The 18,298-nt window shown below is 38.6% G+C and overlaps 5 protein-coding genes across 8 annotated transcripts; 2 read left to right on the forward strand and 3 right to left on the reverse strand.

The window, feature by feature from the left end:
• LOC104600750 (cytidine deaminase 1-like) lies at positions 1 to 2,365 on the reverse strand. Its single transcript, XM_010263871.3, has 2 exons — positions 918 to 2,365; positions 1 to 268 (listed from the first exon to the last, which is right to left on the reverse strand). Exons 1-2 carry the CDS (start codon positions 1,846 to 1,848, stop codon positions 240 to 242), a joined length of 960 nt encoding a protein of 319 aa, XP_010262173.2. The 5' UTR covers positions 1,849 to 2,365; the 3' UTR covers positions 1 to 239.
• A 1,924-nt stretch (positions 2,366 to 4,289) lies between these two features.
• On the forward strand, positions 4,290 to 12,267 carry LOC104600813 (S-adenosyl-L-methionine-dependent methyltransferases superfamily protein). Of its 2 annotated transcripts, XR_016079588.1 has the most exons (6): positions 4,290 to 5,223; positions 5,308 to 5,388; positions 6,283 to 6,369; positions 7,699 to 7,784; positions 8,332 to 8,453; positions 9,585 to 12,267. XR_016079588.1 is itself a non-coding variant. In XM_088893456.1 (5 exons), the coding sequence occupies exons 1-5, from the start codon at positions 5,116 to 5,118 to the stop codon at positions 8,387 to 8,389; spliced, it is 420 nt and encodes a 139-aa protein (XP_088749582.1). In that variant the 5' UTR covers positions 4,290 to 5,115; the 3' UTR covers positions 8,390 to 8,657. The 2 variants fall into 2 exon arrangements, 1 of the variants encoding a protein (XP_088749582.1); XM_088893456.1 differs by lacking the exon at positions 9,585 to 12,267 and having other exon boundaries at positions 8,332 to 8,657.
• LOC104600752 (tetraspanin-2-like) lies at positions 10,370 to 12,283 on the reverse strand. Its single transcript, XM_010263874.3, has 2 exons — positions 11,427 to 12,283; positions 10,370 to 10,962 (listed from the first exon to the last, which is right to left on the reverse strand). Exons 1-2 carry the CDS (start codon positions 11,922 to 11,924, stop codon positions 10,651 to 10,653), a joined length of 810 nt encoding a protein of 269 aa, XP_010262176.1. The 5' UTR covers positions 11,925 to 12,283; the 3' UTR covers positions 10,370 to 10,650.
• Positions 12,284 to 12,480: 197 nt separating this feature from the next.
• Positions 12,481 to 14,734, forward strand: LOC104600751 (fanconi anemia group E protein FANCE protein). 3 transcript variants are annotated; one of them, XM_088893455.1, is made up of 3 exons: positions 12,481 to 12,846; positions 12,941 to 13,946; positions 14,544 to 14,734. In XM_088893455.1, the coding sequence occupies exons 1-3, from the start codon at positions 12,647 to 12,649 to the stop codon at positions 14,586 to 14,588; spliced, it is 1,251 nt and encodes a 416-aa protein (XP_088749581.1). In that variant the 5' UTR covers positions 12,481 to 12,646; the 3' UTR covers positions 14,589 to 14,734. The 3 variants fall into 3 exon arrangements, with proteins under 3 accessions (XP_088749581.1, XP_010262174.1, XP_010262175.1); XM_010263872.3 differs by lacking the exon at positions 14,544 to 14,734 and having other exon boundaries at positions 12,941 to 14,424; XM_010263873.3 differs by lacking the exon at positions 14,544 to 14,734 and having other exon boundaries at positions 12,660 to 12,846; positions 12,967 to 14,424.
• Positions 14,735 to 14,756: 22 nt separating this feature from the next.
• LOC104600753 (1-aminocyclopropane-1-carboxylate oxidase 1-like) lies at positions 14,757 to 16,507 on the reverse strand. Its single transcript, XM_010263876.2, has 3 exons — positions 16,211 to 16,507; positions 15,893 to 16,116; positions 14,757 to 15,358 (listed from the first exon to the last, which is right to left on the reverse strand). Exons 1-3 carry the CDS (start codon positions 16,310 to 16,312, stop codon positions 14,776 to 14,778), a joined length of 909 nt encoding a protein of 302 aa, XP_010262178.1. The 5' UTR covers positions 16,313 to 16,507; the 3' UTR covers positions 14,757 to 14,775.
• Between the last annotated feature and the right edge of the window lie 1,791 nt (positions 16,508 to 18,298).

The raw sequence follows: 18,298 nt of genomic DNA on the forward strand, positions 1-18,298 counted from the left end.
GTTAATGATGGTGGTTTTTGTCATCATGTCTATTTATTTCGAAGACAAGGATTTCTTTTTTATTTTTAGCGGAAAATTTTGTGTAAGTTCCTTCTTCCTTCCCTGAAGTGGGCTGGGCTGGACATACACAAAACAATGGGTATTCGGAAATGGTCACCCATCTGTTATCATCCATATCCATATGTAGTTTTATCTGGGTGGACCCTAGTGCAAATGGGAACCCACAAATTAGTCTTTCATCATCCTCCTCCTTTTATAAACGATTTACCTAACAAATAAATAAATAAATAAGAAAATAGAAAATCTGTACCCAATGAAAACGAAAAACAGTTCTTGCAATTATATATGTAGAATTTTTTAGGGAGTTCACACAAAAGAAATTAAGATGTAGGAGCATATACCCACAAAATTAAATTAATTAGAAAGATGAACTAAGTACGCCTAATATATCCATATCTCCTATAATTTATTGGGGTGGCTGTGCTGGAAATCATGGACAGGACAAACCAGCCACAGCTTTCATGCAGACTCTGCTGTGACCAGAGACAAACTCTTTGTTGTTGTTGTTCAATTCATTAAATCCTAGAGCTGGAGCAATGCTGCTATGTCCATTGAACATGTTTGCTGTAAATCCTATACGATTCAGCAATATTTTATATGCTTTGTCTTGATAAACAGAAGAATTGATTAATTTACGGTTCCCTGTAAATCTAGTGGCAGCCATGGATGAAGAACTACTAGCCGCTTGAAACTTAATTTTTTTGTAAGAAGATTAGAATTCCATTTTGTTCATAAACAAACCATTCATCCATCAGACTGTGGTTTTCATTTATACAATTACAATCTCAAGAAACAGAGAAATTCATTAGGAAATTAAAATCCCAAGAAGCAGAAGCAGCCTAACTACTACTACTTACAATGAAACACTTTCAATGGACATCGCGGTGACACCAACTGCAACAATAGCCGAGCCGTGCCTTCTTGGCTCACCACCGCTTCTTCTTTCTCCACCAACGCCCCCGCCACGATCTTATCGTACCCGCCTCCACCGCCGGTCGCCACGTACGCCACCAATGCCGCCTGAACCGGCCCCAAGCTCGGATTATACGCGGCAGACTCTGTGTACGACCCCTTATAAACCTTCCCTTCTGTGTCCATGAGTGCAACACCCGATGGGCATCCGCTGTAAGGCGCGTGCGACTCGTTGGCCGCTTCAAGTGCTGCCCACTTTAGCTTGTCGTCGTCGGAGTATACAACGTCGCGGTTAAAGGATTGGTTGCCGTCACCGTTGGCCTTGACGGCGCCGTGGTGGGCGTCTTCGTTGAAAGTCAAACCATTATGATGAGGCTCTAAAAGCAACGGCAGGTCCTTGTGGAGGAGGTCCTCCGGACCGAAACGCTGGGGCAGGAATTCAGATAATGGCCGAAACGCAGCTTCTGACTCTCGGCTGTCACTTGGGTTATCGGTGGTGGATGTGATCAAAATCTTAATATCGGGGGCGTTGCGCATCTCTTGCATGAATTGGCGGCAATGGCCGCAGGGCGCGGAGGATCCGGCCATGTAAAGGAGTTGAGTCTCACCGTTGATGGCGGCGTTGATGATCATGAATTGCTCAGCATGGACGGAGTGGTGGAGGGGGAGGCCAGGGAACTCGAGGTTGACGCCGAGGAAGATACGGCCATCGGATCCTAATCCGGCGACTCCAACAGAGTAATTCGAAATGGGAGGTCTGGCTAGTATTTTAGCGGAATCGGCTAGTGAAGCCAGGAGTTGCAGGACAGAGAGGCCCGATTCTTTTGCCATGGATTCGACGTCGACGGATTCTATCACGAATCGGTTTTGCTTCATTTTTTTATTTGTTGTATCGTCGATCAGAGATTAAATGTCGAATCAGAGAGAGAGCGTGTGTTCCCTCAATTGAGGATGGGAAGAGGAGGGCAATTGGGCTGCATTTTATATGGGTTTGCATGAGAACTCCTCGCTAAAATTGAAAAACAAAAACATGTTTGGTTGGATCATGGATGGATTCAACTATAGATTAATGAATTAAGTTAAACTATAAGGAGGAGTGGGACAGACAGGTCTTGTTGTTGCATGTGGAGATGCAATGCAAGATGCAACGAAGCGACTCAAGTCTTTTTGCTTTTTTGCTTTGGGATTATCGATCTTTTGCTTTACCAAACTCCTCTCGTTTGTCAGTTTGATCTTTTCTCCTTGTTATATATGCCTACATTCAATTAATAGATTTGTCAGCATCATTATCTCAAATAAGTAACACCAATCTAAATTGAATAAGTAACTCATGCAAAATTAGGCTTTTTCCTCTCTCTCTCTCTCTCTCTCTCTCCAGTGCAGAATGAAGAACACCCACTCAGACATTTGTCTCTACAATTTGAGAAGACGAGAGAGAGAGATCCATTGTCAAATTAGCAGGATGTGCGCTGTGGGGTTTATCGGCAGTATCAGGTCAGACCCAACAAGTGGTTTATCATTAGCAAGCAAATGAAATGATGTGCCATTCGTTGCTTGCTAGCTAGTGGGCTTCTGTTGCGTAGGACATCTTGGATTCCTCTTTGAATAGTATTACTTTTATATGAAGAAGATGATAATTGACTATTTGGATAGAAAAGGTGAGACTTTCCCACATGGAATGGAATCGAATAAATACATAAAACACAAGTATAAGTGCTTTGGCTGGTCCAAACACATCACTTGATGACATGGGATTCCCACTTTTTTTTATATAGTTGGTGCAAGCTAAGCTTGCAACCCCTTATTGCTTTTTTAGTTTTTTTTTTTTTTTTTTCTTTCTTCTTTCTTCCTACTACTGTAATTGTTTGGAAGGGATGACTTCCTTTCTTCTCTACCTAATTACCAAATTCGGAACTCAGCTTCCCTCCCTCCATCCTAGAAACTCACCTAAATAGTGTCGTCCAACCTCTACCCACCTACCCCTGTAATTAATTAGAATGGTCGACACAACTGTTTCTTAATTAATGTATTAATTCTTAATTATTTTAAGTGTTTTATGCAGATTTGTGATGATCTCTATCTATAATAAGCCCATTAATGTAGTGAACGTTCCTAGCAATTGGATATGGTTATTACGTGTTGTTAAACTGTCAAAATATATATTGTTTTCTTCAAACTAATAAATTTGAGGATGCACACTTGCATCGGATCTGACCAACCATCTCATAATCTGCTTTTTTTTTTATTATTGTTACCCATCTTACTCTGTTTCGTTTGATTTTGCTGATATGGCAATTGTTTTTAAAAATAAATTAAAATCAAAATCAAATGTGTTGATGAAAAGTGAAAACACCCTTGATTATATTATATATAAATTTGAATTAATTGAACTCGAATCTATATCCCATATTCAAATCAAATGAATCTGACCTTACCTTATTGCCTAATATTAATATGCGTGCTTTGCCTGTTTTATAAGCTCATAGACTTAGCTTTTGTGTTTGTCTTATTACTAAAATGGTTAAATAGCACAGGATTCACAGATATTTAATTAAAAGAATAAACAATAATGAAAAGACATGAAATTTTTATATTTGTTAGTTTGTTGTTTGAATGCTAAAAAAACAAAGAAAAATAGCATCTTATGTTATCCAAACAACTATAAGAATGCTTCTAAGGGAATAATTTAATTTGATTTGCCCTTGTAAGGAAACCTTCCTTCACACTGAAGCACTTCAATTGAAATATGACGAATGGGAGAAAAAAAGTAAAAGGAAAAAAATCTCTAGCTTTTTTCTACTTTTTTGTTCTCTTTTGTTGCTTTCATATTGTCGAATAAAACAAAGGATAAGATTGTTATTTGAAGAAATCCTTTTTCTAAAGTGGTAGTTGGAAATGAATTTCTACAAATAAGTGCTATACTACAATGATTTTTTACACTAATCTGTTATAGACATAATGGGGCGACCTAAAGATGACTAATATGGTGTTTGGAAGTGTGATTGCTTTTTGAGACCGATTTTTAAGAAAAAACATTTATGCTTCCAAGACCCATTTTTTACAAAAAAAAAAAAAAAAAAAAAAACCGCTTTTGACACGTAGGTAGTGAGCAACACTATGCTGTTTGGTAAGGTGATTTTCATCACCATTTTTCATGTATGTGCTGACAGGTAAGCACCACATAGGATATACATCAGCCAACCGTTGGGGAAAATGGGTCACCGATGCATGAAACACGCCAAACAATGAGATATGGGCGGTTTTTTCAAGGCATGCCCAGTTAATAATCGGCTGAACCAAACAATGAGATATATGGTTCTGTTATATAATCTTATTGTCTAATTTTGCATTCATTTTGTGCATGATTTCTTGAGTGCAAGCTAATCTAATAACTTTATTTCTAGAATATGCTTACAGTCACCACATTATTGTTTTTCCCCTTTAGAAAAGGAGGCAAGTGTATGAAGTATTAAAAATCAAAAGGGGAAGGTTTTGGACATGAGCACATCAGAGGATGTACAGATGGACAAGCTGTCTCTGCTTATACAAAAACATACCAGAGCAAGAAGCTGCTTCTTGCTAGGTAGATCTAAAGGAGTGACTAGTTTCCAACCCACCCAAGTCTGAGACTGAATAGTTTGTTAGTGTTCAATGTTAAATTAAAATATTACATGCATACATGAAGTTCTTGAATTAGATACTTGAGCTATTTCTCTAGATATCTGTTTATTTTTAGCCTCAGTAACTTGTGGTTCCAAACTAATGGAAACTCCTCCTTTGTGTATTTTATTTTTATCTCTTCTCTTGGTATGTATGAAACATCTTAGTTATTACTAATTTTATACTCTATCAATTATATAATGACATAACTTTGAGGTTCGAGTAACATCAGATGCTAATAGCAAGAGAATAAAGCTATACTTTGTGAGTGATTTGTCAAGTGAACGGATAGTTTGATTTCTGAGAGTTTTCTTTCCTATCCTTTCCAGCAAGCATGAACTTTAGACAGGACATTTTGTATGCGATTAATTAAGGCATTAGCTTTAACCTAAGTTTGAGTTTAACGTGTATATCTTTTAAAGCACAATAGTTCATTTTGGTAAGTCACCAGATTCTTTATTCTATAAAATTCCACGCTTTGTGATGCACATTGATGATCCAGCAATTTGTGCACTTACAAAGTACTATTCAAAAGTTTTCCCACCTAGTAGCACACCAGGTGTGAGTCTACTGGATTTATGTAGCAGTTGGGTAAGACAGTTCTGACTTTATTTTCTTTGAAAGCTTTATGCTTATATTATTCATATTCTGATCATTGTTGTTTTTATGTTCTAGGTGAGTCATTTTCCAGCAGGATACAAGCAAGAAAGGGTAGTAGGTTTAGGTATGAATGAAGAAGAGCTTAATCGCAACCCTGTATGTTAATCTTGATGCTCACAATCTTTTTTCTTTCTATTCTGGGTAAAGTTTCAATAACTTGGTAAATAAATCCATAAGATCTATTAACTGTCAATGCACATTTGACTTGGAGTTTCCATAAGTAATATATTATTCATATTCTGATCATTGTTGTTTTATGTTCTTAAAAGGTTAAAATTTGTCTTGCACATATCTAAATGAAATAGTTGATTTGTGAAAGTTGCAGACATTCAACTCATCACATATATGTTCACAATTAAGTTTGCTTCCTCTTGTTAGAATTCTAATTGTTTTATTTTTCCCTAGTTATTTATATTTAAATGGTTTCATTATTTCAAGTGAAGCTTATTAGGCAAAAAAAAGGGACTCTTCTGAACATGTCTTTTAGCATATTGCCTGCTAAAATTCCTTGAATGCATATGTTAAAAGGAGATTTCAAGGCACACTTATAGGCAATTCTCATTTTGTGTGGTACACTTTGCCTAACCTCAAGTGCACTTGACCTGGCTTATTATTATGCTTCTAGAAGGTATAAGGCTATAACTTTTGTTTTAACAACAGAATACCCTTGCCAACTAAGCTGATAGGCTTTTTGGAATATTTTATCTCTTTTAAAAATTAAATTTGCATATGCTTATTATGATTTTTTTTGGGTTTTCTTTTCCAAAAGTGGCACCTCACTTTGTATAGACATGAACCTTGTCTTGTACCTCATTCCTCAAGCTCTATGAATCCCTTGTGCTTTAGTTGCGCTTCTCATTTTAAAGCACTTTCTATGTCATTCACTTAAACCCAATTCAGTCTTGTTGTAAAGTACATTCAATCATGATCTTTTCACTCACAAGTCAGGAAAATAACCAAAGAAGTTCTAATATGTATCTTCATTTGCAGGTTCTAACTGAGTATTTTGTACAAGATTTAAATGTGAATCCCAAACTTCCATTTGAAGATAAATCTTTTGATGTTATTACTAATGTGGTACGTGTCTCTCTCCCTAGTATTCTCTGGTTCCTTTGATGTAAGAAAGGTGGTTTTGAATCACATTTCACATATAACTGAACAAATCACAAAGTCATTCAGTTCAGCCACTTCAACTGTTATCAAACGATCCATAAAATAACTAAGAATTGAGAATGTATTAACTGATTCTTACCTTTTGATTAATAGAAATGGGGTTGATAAGAGACAAATAAAGAGAGGGCCCTTTTTTCTTGTTCTTCTTGTTGGTATAGATGGGCATGAGATTCAGCCCTTTGATATGTAGAGACTGGAGAAAGAACAAGAAATGATTGTGGGTGATCAAACATTGCATATTGGTAAGACAACTGATATTTTATTACTAAAAATTATGAAGATATGTTGAAGTCAGGTTATACAGTGCAAAAGGAAAGGTTAGAAGGCCAATATTAATTCTGACGGTATAGTAGTTGTCTTTACTGGCCAAGTTACTGTGCAACTAAGAAAGGTGAAAAGAAGTTGCTTAGCTATTGGTTGGGGATTCTTAGGACCTACAAATGAGCTCCTGTATTTTATTTTATTTTAGTGTTTTTTTCTGGGGGTGGGGGGTGCATCCCCCCAGCCCAGCTCAGTCCCTTCATGGCAGTAAGGTTGTTCTAACAGATCATGTGGAGCTTTCTATGGTAATGTTCATGGTGGCATTTGGCCCTAGTATAGCTGCAATTTCACTGTTAACTTGTATAATGGTGACTAATCAAGGATACTCAAATCAGATCAACCACACCTCATCCCAACTATGAAGATATACAAGTCCTAAGATCACTAGGATGAATCATATTAGATGAAGTAATTAACATAAACAGTATCTGCTGCCCCTCCCAAGACTTTGTAGTAGCCATTACGAACCATCTACCCATTTTCTTAGTGCACTTAAAGGACTATAATAGACAAGCAGTTGGGCATTTTTCAAGATCTTATCTTTAATTTCTATTAGCAGGTTGGTTAAATTGTTGGGTTCATTTATAGTTAAGTTATTGCTGGGAATCATTCATTATATCTTTATGATAACTTTTGACCCTTACATAGAGAGTGGCTATCATTGGAGCCTTTAAATCACAAAGGACAAGATGTAGTACCCCATAACACATCTAGAAACTTAACTTTTTCATTTTGTGATTTAGATGTTGCACGATACTAGCATTGCTCCAACTTTTTGGCCTGTTATATATGAGTGTGTGTGTGTGTGTGGCACCTATGCAGTGGACAAATATTATTGCTTACTTTGTGAAAACAGTGCTTTAAAAGATATACTTTCTGATCCTTTCCCATATAAATTTGTCAACCTTTCAGGTTAGTGTTGATTATTTGACAAGGCCTATTGATGTTTTCAAAGAGATGTGTCGGATTCTTAAGCCAGGAGGTCTAGCAATAATGAGGTGAGAACAGAACTTGTCTTTGTACATCTTGCCAACAGAACATTTTCAAAGTAAGACAACTGATACTTCTTTGAAAAAAAAGTGGTGAGAACTTCATGTACTCCCTAATATGCAAGATAAACTTCTTGTGCTTCCTTTTATGCAATCTAAAATCATTTTAAGTGCATCCATAACCCTAAAGAATTCTGCCTTGTTAGTAATTATTCTCTCAGCCATGAACTAGTATGTAATTAGAAAATTTTGTTATGTGGATGAAAGATAATTTTGTTGACTCCAAGTTTAAATTTATGTGACGTATAACATATCATTTTACTCAAGAAGACCAATATGATCTGTGATGCAAAACATGTTCACACTTATGTGGGATTACTTTTTTTGAAGTATTTAATTTAATTTCAGCCATGATATAATTAGAGAAAATGATTTTTCAACATTATAGAATGGTGACTTAAGATTATGGCAAACTGTTAAAGACTGCTAGTGGTTGTGCTTGTCCTCCTTTGTGGGAAGACAATTACTAATTCCTCAGCTTTGTTTATTAAATCAGCTTTTTCAAACCGTTGTTTTTGGACGAAAGCAATCTCCATATGGACTTCAACAGGTGATGATGATCATGCTTTGATTGTTGGGTCGTATTTCCATTATGCTGGAGGCTTTGAACCTCCTCAGGTATTTTAATTATAATTTTTCTTTTGGTAAATTAAATTTTTATTTGCATTCATTCTGAAAATCTAATTCAGGTTTTGAGTAACCATAGGCATAAAACTTCCTAAAAGTTAACCTAGTGTTGTGTATTGTGTTTGGTTTATCTGCATGGAGAAGATTTATGGCCCCTTCAGATATTCATTCTACATCTTTCTGATGCCTTGTGATTATATAGCTTACATATCAATGTAGACTGATAACCTGATTTTGAGATGTTTTGTTTTTCATTCACCTTCAGAGGAGAGGAATCATATGTGGCCCTCTCCATTTACTATTGCATTGTTTTAGTATCTTTCATTGTCACCGCTATCTATAAGAAGATTAGCTTTTGTTGAACCATTTAGAAAATTAGTTGCAGTACCAGCCACTTTATATGGTAGAACAATGGCAAAACATTTTTACCAAATAAAAAATAAAAATAAAAAACAATGGAAAAACATCAACAATTCTTTATTTTAAAAGTCCACCTTCACAAATTGACAGAACTCTTCTAGTCTTTATTCTGTGGAGATGTTTCTCATTATTTTTGGCTGTGCTTGGTGCCCCGCCTGCTATAACATGGTCAAACTTTTTGCTAGAATTTGGGTATTCATGGTAATAATTGTGACAAATGTCTTTTGTTAGTTACAGATTACTTGTTTGAAAGCATCCTAGTAGTTTTTTCTTAATCTTGTATATGTTTGAAGAAACCTTGAAGGCTGAAACCGACCCCTTTAGTCTGTAGTCTGTACAGTGAGATTTGTTTCTCATGTTCCCAAGCCAGTTAATTCTTTGTAGCTTGTAACTTGAACTTGTCTACTCAGGAACAAACTTAAATTTTAATAAATAAGAGTTGCCATTGCGGATCTTGAGGATGATCCACTTAGCCTGATCATTCAGAATGAGATGAGGATTGGAAACTTTGTATCATTGTGCAACTGACAGTATCTGTATATCCATCTTGTGACTTCCCTTCTAACTTCGAATGGCAATTATGGTTCACCATAGCTCAGTGAATAAGTAATTAGAATGATGCAATTGGGGACCTGGTTAGTATTTTCTTTATCAATTTAATTGGGTTGCATTTGATCAACATGTTTTCATGCTCTGTCTCAGGCTGTGGATATATCCCCCAGTCCAGGTCGTTCAGATCCAATGTACATTGTATACTCTAGAAAGGTGCCTACTGCTTAATCACCTAAGCTTAGATTTTTAGGTTGATTTCCGTGTGTTCAGACTAGAAGTGTTTAGCAAAAATACTCAGACGATTTTGCAGAAAGTAAAATAATGCAACCAATCTCTGAATTTTGCAATCTATCAATCTTCATCATTCGAACACTACCAATTGTATATTCCGTTCAATTCAATGCATCAGCCATCATTTAGGAGTGATTATGTTGTGTAAATACCAAGTCTGGTAAAAAATTTGCTATCGACTGGACATTGTTATTACGTTAATGGATGGTTAACTCCATCGATCCATTTTATTGCAATACAAATTACATAATAAGGGACATGGGGCGTCGATGAAGGATTTCGAGAATTGGTTCCAGACAGCAGAGCAGATGCCCAACTAAACACAGAGCATCAGCTTGTCTTCTTTTCGAAATGATTAATTGTAAAGTAATGATAAACTTAACCACTAAGAATCTAAATTTATTAATCTACGGAAGACCGTGTGACCTTGAACCACGCTCATTTCTGATAGTCGGTGGGTGATGACCGACGAGCGACGAAGCCTTATTTCCGACAACCGGTGGTGTCGGTGCATCAGGTTCTATGTATATTTTAAGATAATAGTACTTAGTACACCCAATGCACTTTTGACACCTCCAAGAGAGTGGAGACGTCTCGGTACCAGTAATATAGCATGGTGGATGCAGCCCCAATAAGAAAGAACAGCCACAGAATCTAAAACTAATTCCATTATTGCCGACCGTGTACAAGGGTATCTGGTAAATTGGGTATTTGGGATTCTGATCTCATTCTCTCAAGGAATTTGGAAACATCATTCTCTCAACTAGACAAACTTTTCTGCACAATGGAAATATGAAACAAGAGAAGAATGCATACACTGATATATACCAGTGGGCCTTGTAGATTCTATTTCTAAAAGAAAACGAAAGGGTGATCATGGCCGTGGTGGATCATGGATGGTGACTCTGTGTGTAACTTCTAAATTTTAAGCCCAGCCCTGCTTATAACGTTGGAAAAGGTCTTCGGTCTGTGCATTCTTGAAGGCACTGCAGGCAATAAGATAGACCCAGACGAGAGCCACCACGGCGACGATCAGAATGACGTTAGCCTTCCTCCATTCCTGTCTCAGATTCCCCAGGAGTCCGGCCTTGCAGGAGTTGCATCCGTAGCACAGCTGGGACTGGTCGTTGCTCCACATATAGCAATCCGGGTCAGTTGCTGGTGTCACCGGGTTTATCCACATCGTTGGGCTCACGTACCCGTACTGGCATAGCGTCGGAGGCTTACAGCATCCTGACTGTCAAATGTCAACACAACCACAGGAAAAAAAAGGAACGTTTCAACCACCTCACCTCAACATCAAAGCCGACATCCGAATTCCCTAACCAGCTGGCACCCACAATCCATTTCACACCCACCACCCATAACAAAAAACAGAACCAATTATACAAACCACAATATTCAATCAATCAACCATCAAAAGAAGCCACATAACATAGGTTGATAGGTCTCAGGATCGGCTGGGCACACACGGTCACGGAGAGCACAATGAGAGTGCTCACAAGGGTGTGCCTACTGAATCCGGTCTCTAATGATACAGGAATAACAGTAACAAACTAACAATTGAGAAGAGTAAATGGTGTATATACTAATAACTACACACAGTAGAGTCAGTCAACGGAGTAAAAGTGAAAAAGGATTCAGTCAACGGAGTAAAAGTGAAAAAGGATGAGGAATGGGAGAAGAGGAAATTGGCTGTACCTGTAGGGGAGAGATGTGAGCCGCAAAGAACTGATCAGCGGTGCTGTAGTCTTGGGTGAGCTTGGAGCAGACATTGGAGTTGGCAAGGCAAGTTCGGATCTTATTCCAATTGGCGGAATTGGTGACTTGATTTCGGAGCCACGACGAGAATCCGTCCAGCCTGTACTCCTTGTAGCCCCGCCCAGCTACGTCGTAACTGCCGTCCGGCCTTGTCACGACGAAAGCAAACACCAGGAGGACCAGCAGGATGACGATGAGCACGGCCATGCAAAAGAGGTAAAAGGCCAGGAGGCCCTGCCGGTTCCAGTAGGCGCCCACGAAGCCGGCAAGGGATACCAGAAGGATGAGCACGCCGATTACGACCACCGGCCATCGGAAGTAGTGTACGCACTCATTGTCCGCTTTCGATGCCAGCCAGATTCCGGCGCCGATGATGGGGATTGAACAAAGGAGTGCCAGAAAGTTTAGGAGGGCTGTGATGTTGTTGCTGACCCCCATGGTGATGATGATCTTTCTTTCTTTTACTTCGGTTTAACGCTATCTGTAATATTGTAAGACTGTAATTGAGGGGGGAGGGAGGAGAATTGGGGGGAGCCGGAGAGGGAGAGCGAGAGTGGTTTTGATTGTTGATGGATTTGTTTGGTGGTGGGTGGGATTTGGGAGGGTGCTTTTGCTTTCTATTTCCTACTTTACAGTTTACACAAGTAAGAAAATTTGAGAGGTCCGTGTGAAATTGAAAATCAGAAAAAGTAAAAAAGGAAGCAGAAGTCTCCTTCGTTGGACTTTCAACGATGGTCGATGGATGAAGAAAACCCCTGATAATTGTTCAGCCCTCTGAATTCTAATGTCTAGTCTGATCCATTCGCTTCTTCGCTAATATATAAAAGCAAACCAGCGATCTCAAGTGTAGCCACGTGGAAATCAATGACCATATCACCATCTCTGTAGTATACTACTGTACTCCTTACAAGAACATCGTATTTCTCACTTTAAGTACGTGACAGGATACTTGGCTTCGACATTAATTTGCCACGTGGTGCTGAAATGTTCATCACGTAGACACGTGTGCAAAGGGTGGTGCAGTGCAGTCCAACTAGTACTACTATCCAACAGGTAACAAGGTGCCATAACTCCCGCTTTCTCCTACTTTCAAGTTTGGAAGGCAGATGAGATTGAGATGATGAAATGAAGGGGAAAGCTGTAGGAGTGAAATTGGGAAAATGGAGGCATGGGTGCCGCTGTTTGATATCTTCCTGAACTCCCCATCCTCCGAAGGGGAAGCATCTCTTTGGATGCAACAGGCGTTCGACGCCTCTGGACCCGCCACCACCATCACCACCAATTCTTTCCTCTCCTTGCTCTTAAAGCCTTCCGATGTTGTTGTACCCGATTCCTCTTCTACTCCCTCTCCCCAAAACAGGTAAATAACCATTGGCTAACTCATACACCTTTTTCTTTTTCTCTTTTCAAATGTTATTGGGTTTATTCTGCCGGTTTCCGTTGTCGCTCAACAGAATTATGTGGATTCAAACACTTCCAGATGTGGTTCAATCCCGGATTCTCTCTTTTCTCACTGTCGAGAGCTCAAGATTCTGTAAACGAGACCTGGCTACTCTCGCCACCAACATCTTGAAATCGAATCAACGGCTTGACTTTTGGGTCAAGAAAGCCGCTCACAACCTGCTTGATGCAGTCTCTAGCTCGACTTCTTCCATTAAAGTAACAGACGAAGTGGAAGATGAGTTTGAGGCTTTGCCCCATTGGCTCCAGAATATGACCAGTAAAACCAATTCAATTCTTCCTTGGTTCCCGCTCTCTCCGGACATGTTGAACTCAAAATCTCCTGTCTGTAGTTTTGCGGATCGCAAGGCAGATGAGGATTCAATTATTGACACCAACGAAGTGGAAATGGAAGAATTGAACCAAGTTGCTGCAGAAATCAAGACTGTTGATCTCGTGGATATGCCTCTTCACCCTGAAATTCAAAACAAAGCAACTTGCATCAAAACTCAGCTATTAACCTTTGAATCCACTTCCAAAATTGTAGGCTTGGCAAATGAAATTCGCCAACTCTGCTTTGAAAGCGGAGGAGGAGATTATCTTCCACTTTTGGGTTTGATTGAACCCTGGCAAACAGATGACGAGATAGCTTCTATTCTGATCACTCATCTTTCTTGTGGGAGTGAGGAAAAAATTACTTGGCCAAGCCATGTCTTGTGTTCTGTCATCCTTCCCAAGTTGTTGGTTCTAAGGGAACCGGCTTCTCGGGTGCTAGTGACTGCCACTGTTGAGTACTGTAAGCTCCACCAGAAGGCTGCTGTGGATGGTCTATTGTTTCCACTGATCCTCTGCAAAGAAGGGATCAGCATCCATATCTGCGAGGTGCTCACGAGGATCATCAAGGAATGTTTGCATCCTGCTCATGTATCTGCATTCTGTCAGAAGCTGCTCTGTGGAGAAGAAGAGCCAAAGAAATTTATGTGCCTCCCTTGCCACCAGTGTCTAGTATCCAATGAGTTGGTATGGACAGAACCATTGTTTACCCTGTTTCAGAACATCTTGAATCAGAATGTTTATCTAACTCAGGACTCGGTTGATTATCTTGTTTCTGGTATTGGTGAATTGGCTAAGAGGTTTTCAAAGTCTCTGAAGTTCGCAAACTTTTTGTTATGTTTGATCACCAAATGTGCCCCATTACTCAAGTCCCACAGGGTTTCCTTGTCTGAAGCGGTTGGGCAGACTAACACCTTCATGACCAAGTCCATACTTGCAAAATTGTCCTCCCTGTAATTTCACTGTGAAATTTGTTCAATCTTCATTTAATATTATTTTCTGAAGAACTTTGTTTTGTGATTTGGTGAATCAGTTGATATGTAGTTCAAAAAATGTTGGGTTCTTATCTTTTAAATCAATTACCCATTTTAAATCAATAAATATTCATGTATTTGATGTAATTTTGGCCAAGTCAACTTTTGTAAGAAGAGGACATTGCCAAAAACCGTTTCCCCTGCATGTTTTGACTATCCAGATAGGTCAGAGTCTGACAACATTGGGTTTTACTTTTACATTTGGGCAGATATCCATATGGCTTAACTGTTTTTTCTTTTTAAACTGCAGCTAGTGTTTGTTACTCTGGAATGTCTCAACAGATTGGATGACTAAAAACTGCTCGAACCAAACAGCATCAATTACAAATATACTTTAACAGACTCGTACAGCAGAACAAACAAAAGACCTAAAAACACAGGAACATGCAATGCTCCTCTTATGTAATTAAGATCTACAGCACCAACAGGACCTAGAAGAAATCTGACAAATAACACACAGTAATAGCAAGAAACTGGTCCTTTTAAGCAACTCCATTTGCCATTTTCTTCATGGACTCAAATCTGGATCCTTTATCTGTAAACTTGGTTGCTGAATAAAGTTTGAGGTAGTCTTGGTAGCAGTAGTGACTTGGATATAGGAGCTTTGGAGCCGGAGAAATGATGGCATCACCAGTAGGATTGTAAAAGGTAGCAATGGAGAGTCTGCTTCCATCTTTGTCAGCCATGACACGGTGTAATGCGCTCTTATACATGCCATTACTCAAGACCTCCACCTGATCACCAGTGTTTACAAATATAGTATTGTCCTTAGAAGGTGGTATCTGCACCCATTTTCCATCCTTGAAGAACTCAAGACCTGGGACTTGATCATCCTGGAGCAAGAGAATGATCCCACCTGCATCTGTGTGCTCTCGTAGCCCCCTTATAAGTTCAGGTCGAGGACACTGAGGATACTTTGCCAGCTTCGTTCCCACGGAGGGACCTGCAGTTCCTGAGAATGCATTCATCAAGTAACTTTTCTCCAAGCCCAAATTCTCACACATGAGCTCTGAAAGCTTCTCTGCAAGCTTAATCACCTGTTTAATATATTCATCCATTGCTTCTCTGAAAATGTGCATTTGTCATCGATCAGTATACATAAATACATATATGAGAAAGGTACAGTAAGGTTAATTGGAGAGCTTCCCTATATCTATATGAACCCACCAATTTATCCCTTGTGTTGGGATCTTTTGGACATTCTACATCCTACATCAGATGGGGGATCCACTAGATTGGCCACTTGGTCAAGTTCAACCCCACAGTATGTATCAGCCATATGCTCTACCTTGTATTATTAAAGCATTCAAAGCTTACGAAGCATGTTTATTTTGTGCCATGGTGCATCAGAGATGACACAGTGATCACTTAGAATCAATCAATGGACAACATATGCACCCATTGGTAGGTATTAGAGGATAGTTACAGATGGAATTCTAGTATTTAATTTATAAATCAGCCAACTATTCTGAAAATGTGTCGATGGCTCTGCAAATTCCATTTTCTGCACAAAAAAGAGCAGAACGTATAGCTATAGCATTATCCTCTGTGACTTTAGAACCAAGACAGAGGAAATAAGATATATGAGTTAAGGCTCACCGAAACTCCTTTGAGAGGTCCTTGAACTCATCAATGTTTGAGGTTGGCCTATGCCAAATGAAGAAAGTGGTTTCCCAGTCAACATCTGAGGTAACACCTCTGCTCTCTAATCCTTTAGCTATCTCAGATTCGTAGAAGCTCTCCTTCGTGCACTTGTCATAATGCTTGTTCACTAATTGCTTCACTTTCTCCATCAGCTCTCCATCAACTCCATGGTTCACAACCTGCACATATCCATGCATGATCACACTGAATCAAATCAGGTCAAAGTAAAGCAATCAAATAAGAAACAAGTAATCAGCTGTCAATTCTCGCAACCTGAAAGAAACCCCACTTCTCACAAGCCTGGTGCAGTAACGCCATTGTCTCACTCCTTTTCTCACCATTGAGACCATTAAAGTCTACCACAGGGATATCCATCTCTCTCCTCTTGCTCAGAGACTAAGAAAAAACAGTAACTTACGGACTGAAAAAAAATAGTAACTTATCGAAGTATATATATAAGCATTTGAGCAAAGCTGGGAATGGATTTTGAGTTATAATAATAATAGGGTAGCGAACAATGGAAGGAAGGATAGACCTTCCTCGGAAGGAGGACTGTTGTGCCCCTTGAGAATAGTGAGCATAATCAAATGGGTCCACTGTCCACGTTCGCTTCACCATTGCACCATGTTCTCTTCTTTCAGATGTCAACTAGGATTTCTTTTATTTGTTATATTGTAGAAAATTTCTCTTGATCGCTTGAATCTTGCCTTGCAATTCTCATCATGTTAATCTCTCTCTCTCTCTCTCTCTCCACATTGATTCAAGTAAAAACTCCATTTTTTAATTATATATTTTTGGTGCATTTCCCTAATTGGTTGATTCTTGTCTTGTGTCATCTTTTAAATCAACTAGCTTTATTCTGCATTTAATGTGTTGTTCCCAGACAACCCAGCAAAAGTAAAGGGTAATGGACTTCTCCATACAACCAATGGGCGCTTTGGGTTGTAATTCGACACAAAATATATTGCACTGAATGTGAATGTACATTACACCGTGCTGGAGTGCTAAATCCAAACAGACCTTGCTATTGTTTATGATGAAACTGCCTTAATTTGAGTGAATCCTTGAAATTTTCTTCACTCAATTCTTTGTGTTCATGAGCATTGTTGTGAGATCTGGTTTGGACATTAATCAGCTCAAACTCAAAGCATGTATTGAGACGTACATCTCAAATAGATTAGTCCATCCACAATATATTATAATTAACCCCAATAAAGATCCCAGGTCTCGATCCACCCTCGATTCAAACTCAGTCATCAGTCATCACTCCTTTTGTATGATGTGCATATAGAACCTTGCAAACCAGTATGAAATTTTCCAGAATTGAGTCAAGCAGACTGCATCCAGTTTAAATTTGAATAATCATTTTTCTGGTTTGAACCTATATTGATCATAACCTCCCTGCCAACCAAACTTGCGGTTGCCCCATCAATATTTACTAATAAAAACATGTATAATACAGCAATTAACTGGACTGCTGCTTTTATTTTCAAGATCTTCAATAAATTGTTTTTTGCGTCGTATAATTTTTACTTATGTTTGAAAGTGTAAATGGTTTCATCGTTAGTTGAACAGTGGTTTGGTGTTTAATTTAGCTCTACGATGTAGTTTTATCATCATATGCAATGTATCTACAACTACACACTGAAGTTTAATGTTTTTTCATGCGTATACGATGAACCTGCAAATCAAATCCAAGTTCAATGTTGCAAATGACACCATTGTCTAATAGAAGAACGTAACCCAATGTAACATAAAATAGGAACATATGTCACCTCAAACTGTGGTTAGGAGTGAGAAGTATTCAGATGAGCATTCAGTTTATTTGGTTAAAAACCAAAGTGAATAAATTAAAAATTTTTGTGCAAATTTCTTAACCCCTACTGTTAAGGTTTGGGAAATTGACTAACTATACCCCTACTGTTTTGGTATTGTCTTAAAGTACCCCTACTATTTCTGACAATTGACTAAATCTTCCTCACTGTCATTGTCCATTAACAAAAGAATTAAAAAGGCTATTTTGCTCATCATTCATCTTTAAATTTGCAAAATGAGGGCCTGTCAGAAAACATTACTCGATGCTCGATCTGAATCTTGGGGATGACAGGTAGCACCGACAATTGGGAGCCTCAAACCCAACTCGACGAGTGCAAATATACTGAAAACGGAAGAGCTTCTCCGTTCATCTTTTCCAATCGATAGAAAAACCTCAAACCCAACTTGATTTCTTTTCGTGGGGAGATGTTCTCAATACAGGATCGAGAAAATGCAGTGAGGCGCCTGTGGGAATCTATTGACACTAGTTTTATTGGAAAGTCCATTTAATAACTCGATTGAAGTGTACTTAGTTTTTTTGGGGTT

The sequence above is a fragment of the Nelumbo nucifera genome, chromosome 8 (genome assembly GCF_055504915.1).
Source record: "Nelumbo nucifera cultivar China Antique chromosome 8, China Antique-T2T, whole genome shotgun sequence".
Taxonomy (NCBI): domain Eukaryota; kingdom Viridiplantae; phylum Streptophyta; class Magnoliopsida; order Proteales; family Nelumbonaceae; genus Nelumbo; species Nelumbo nucifera.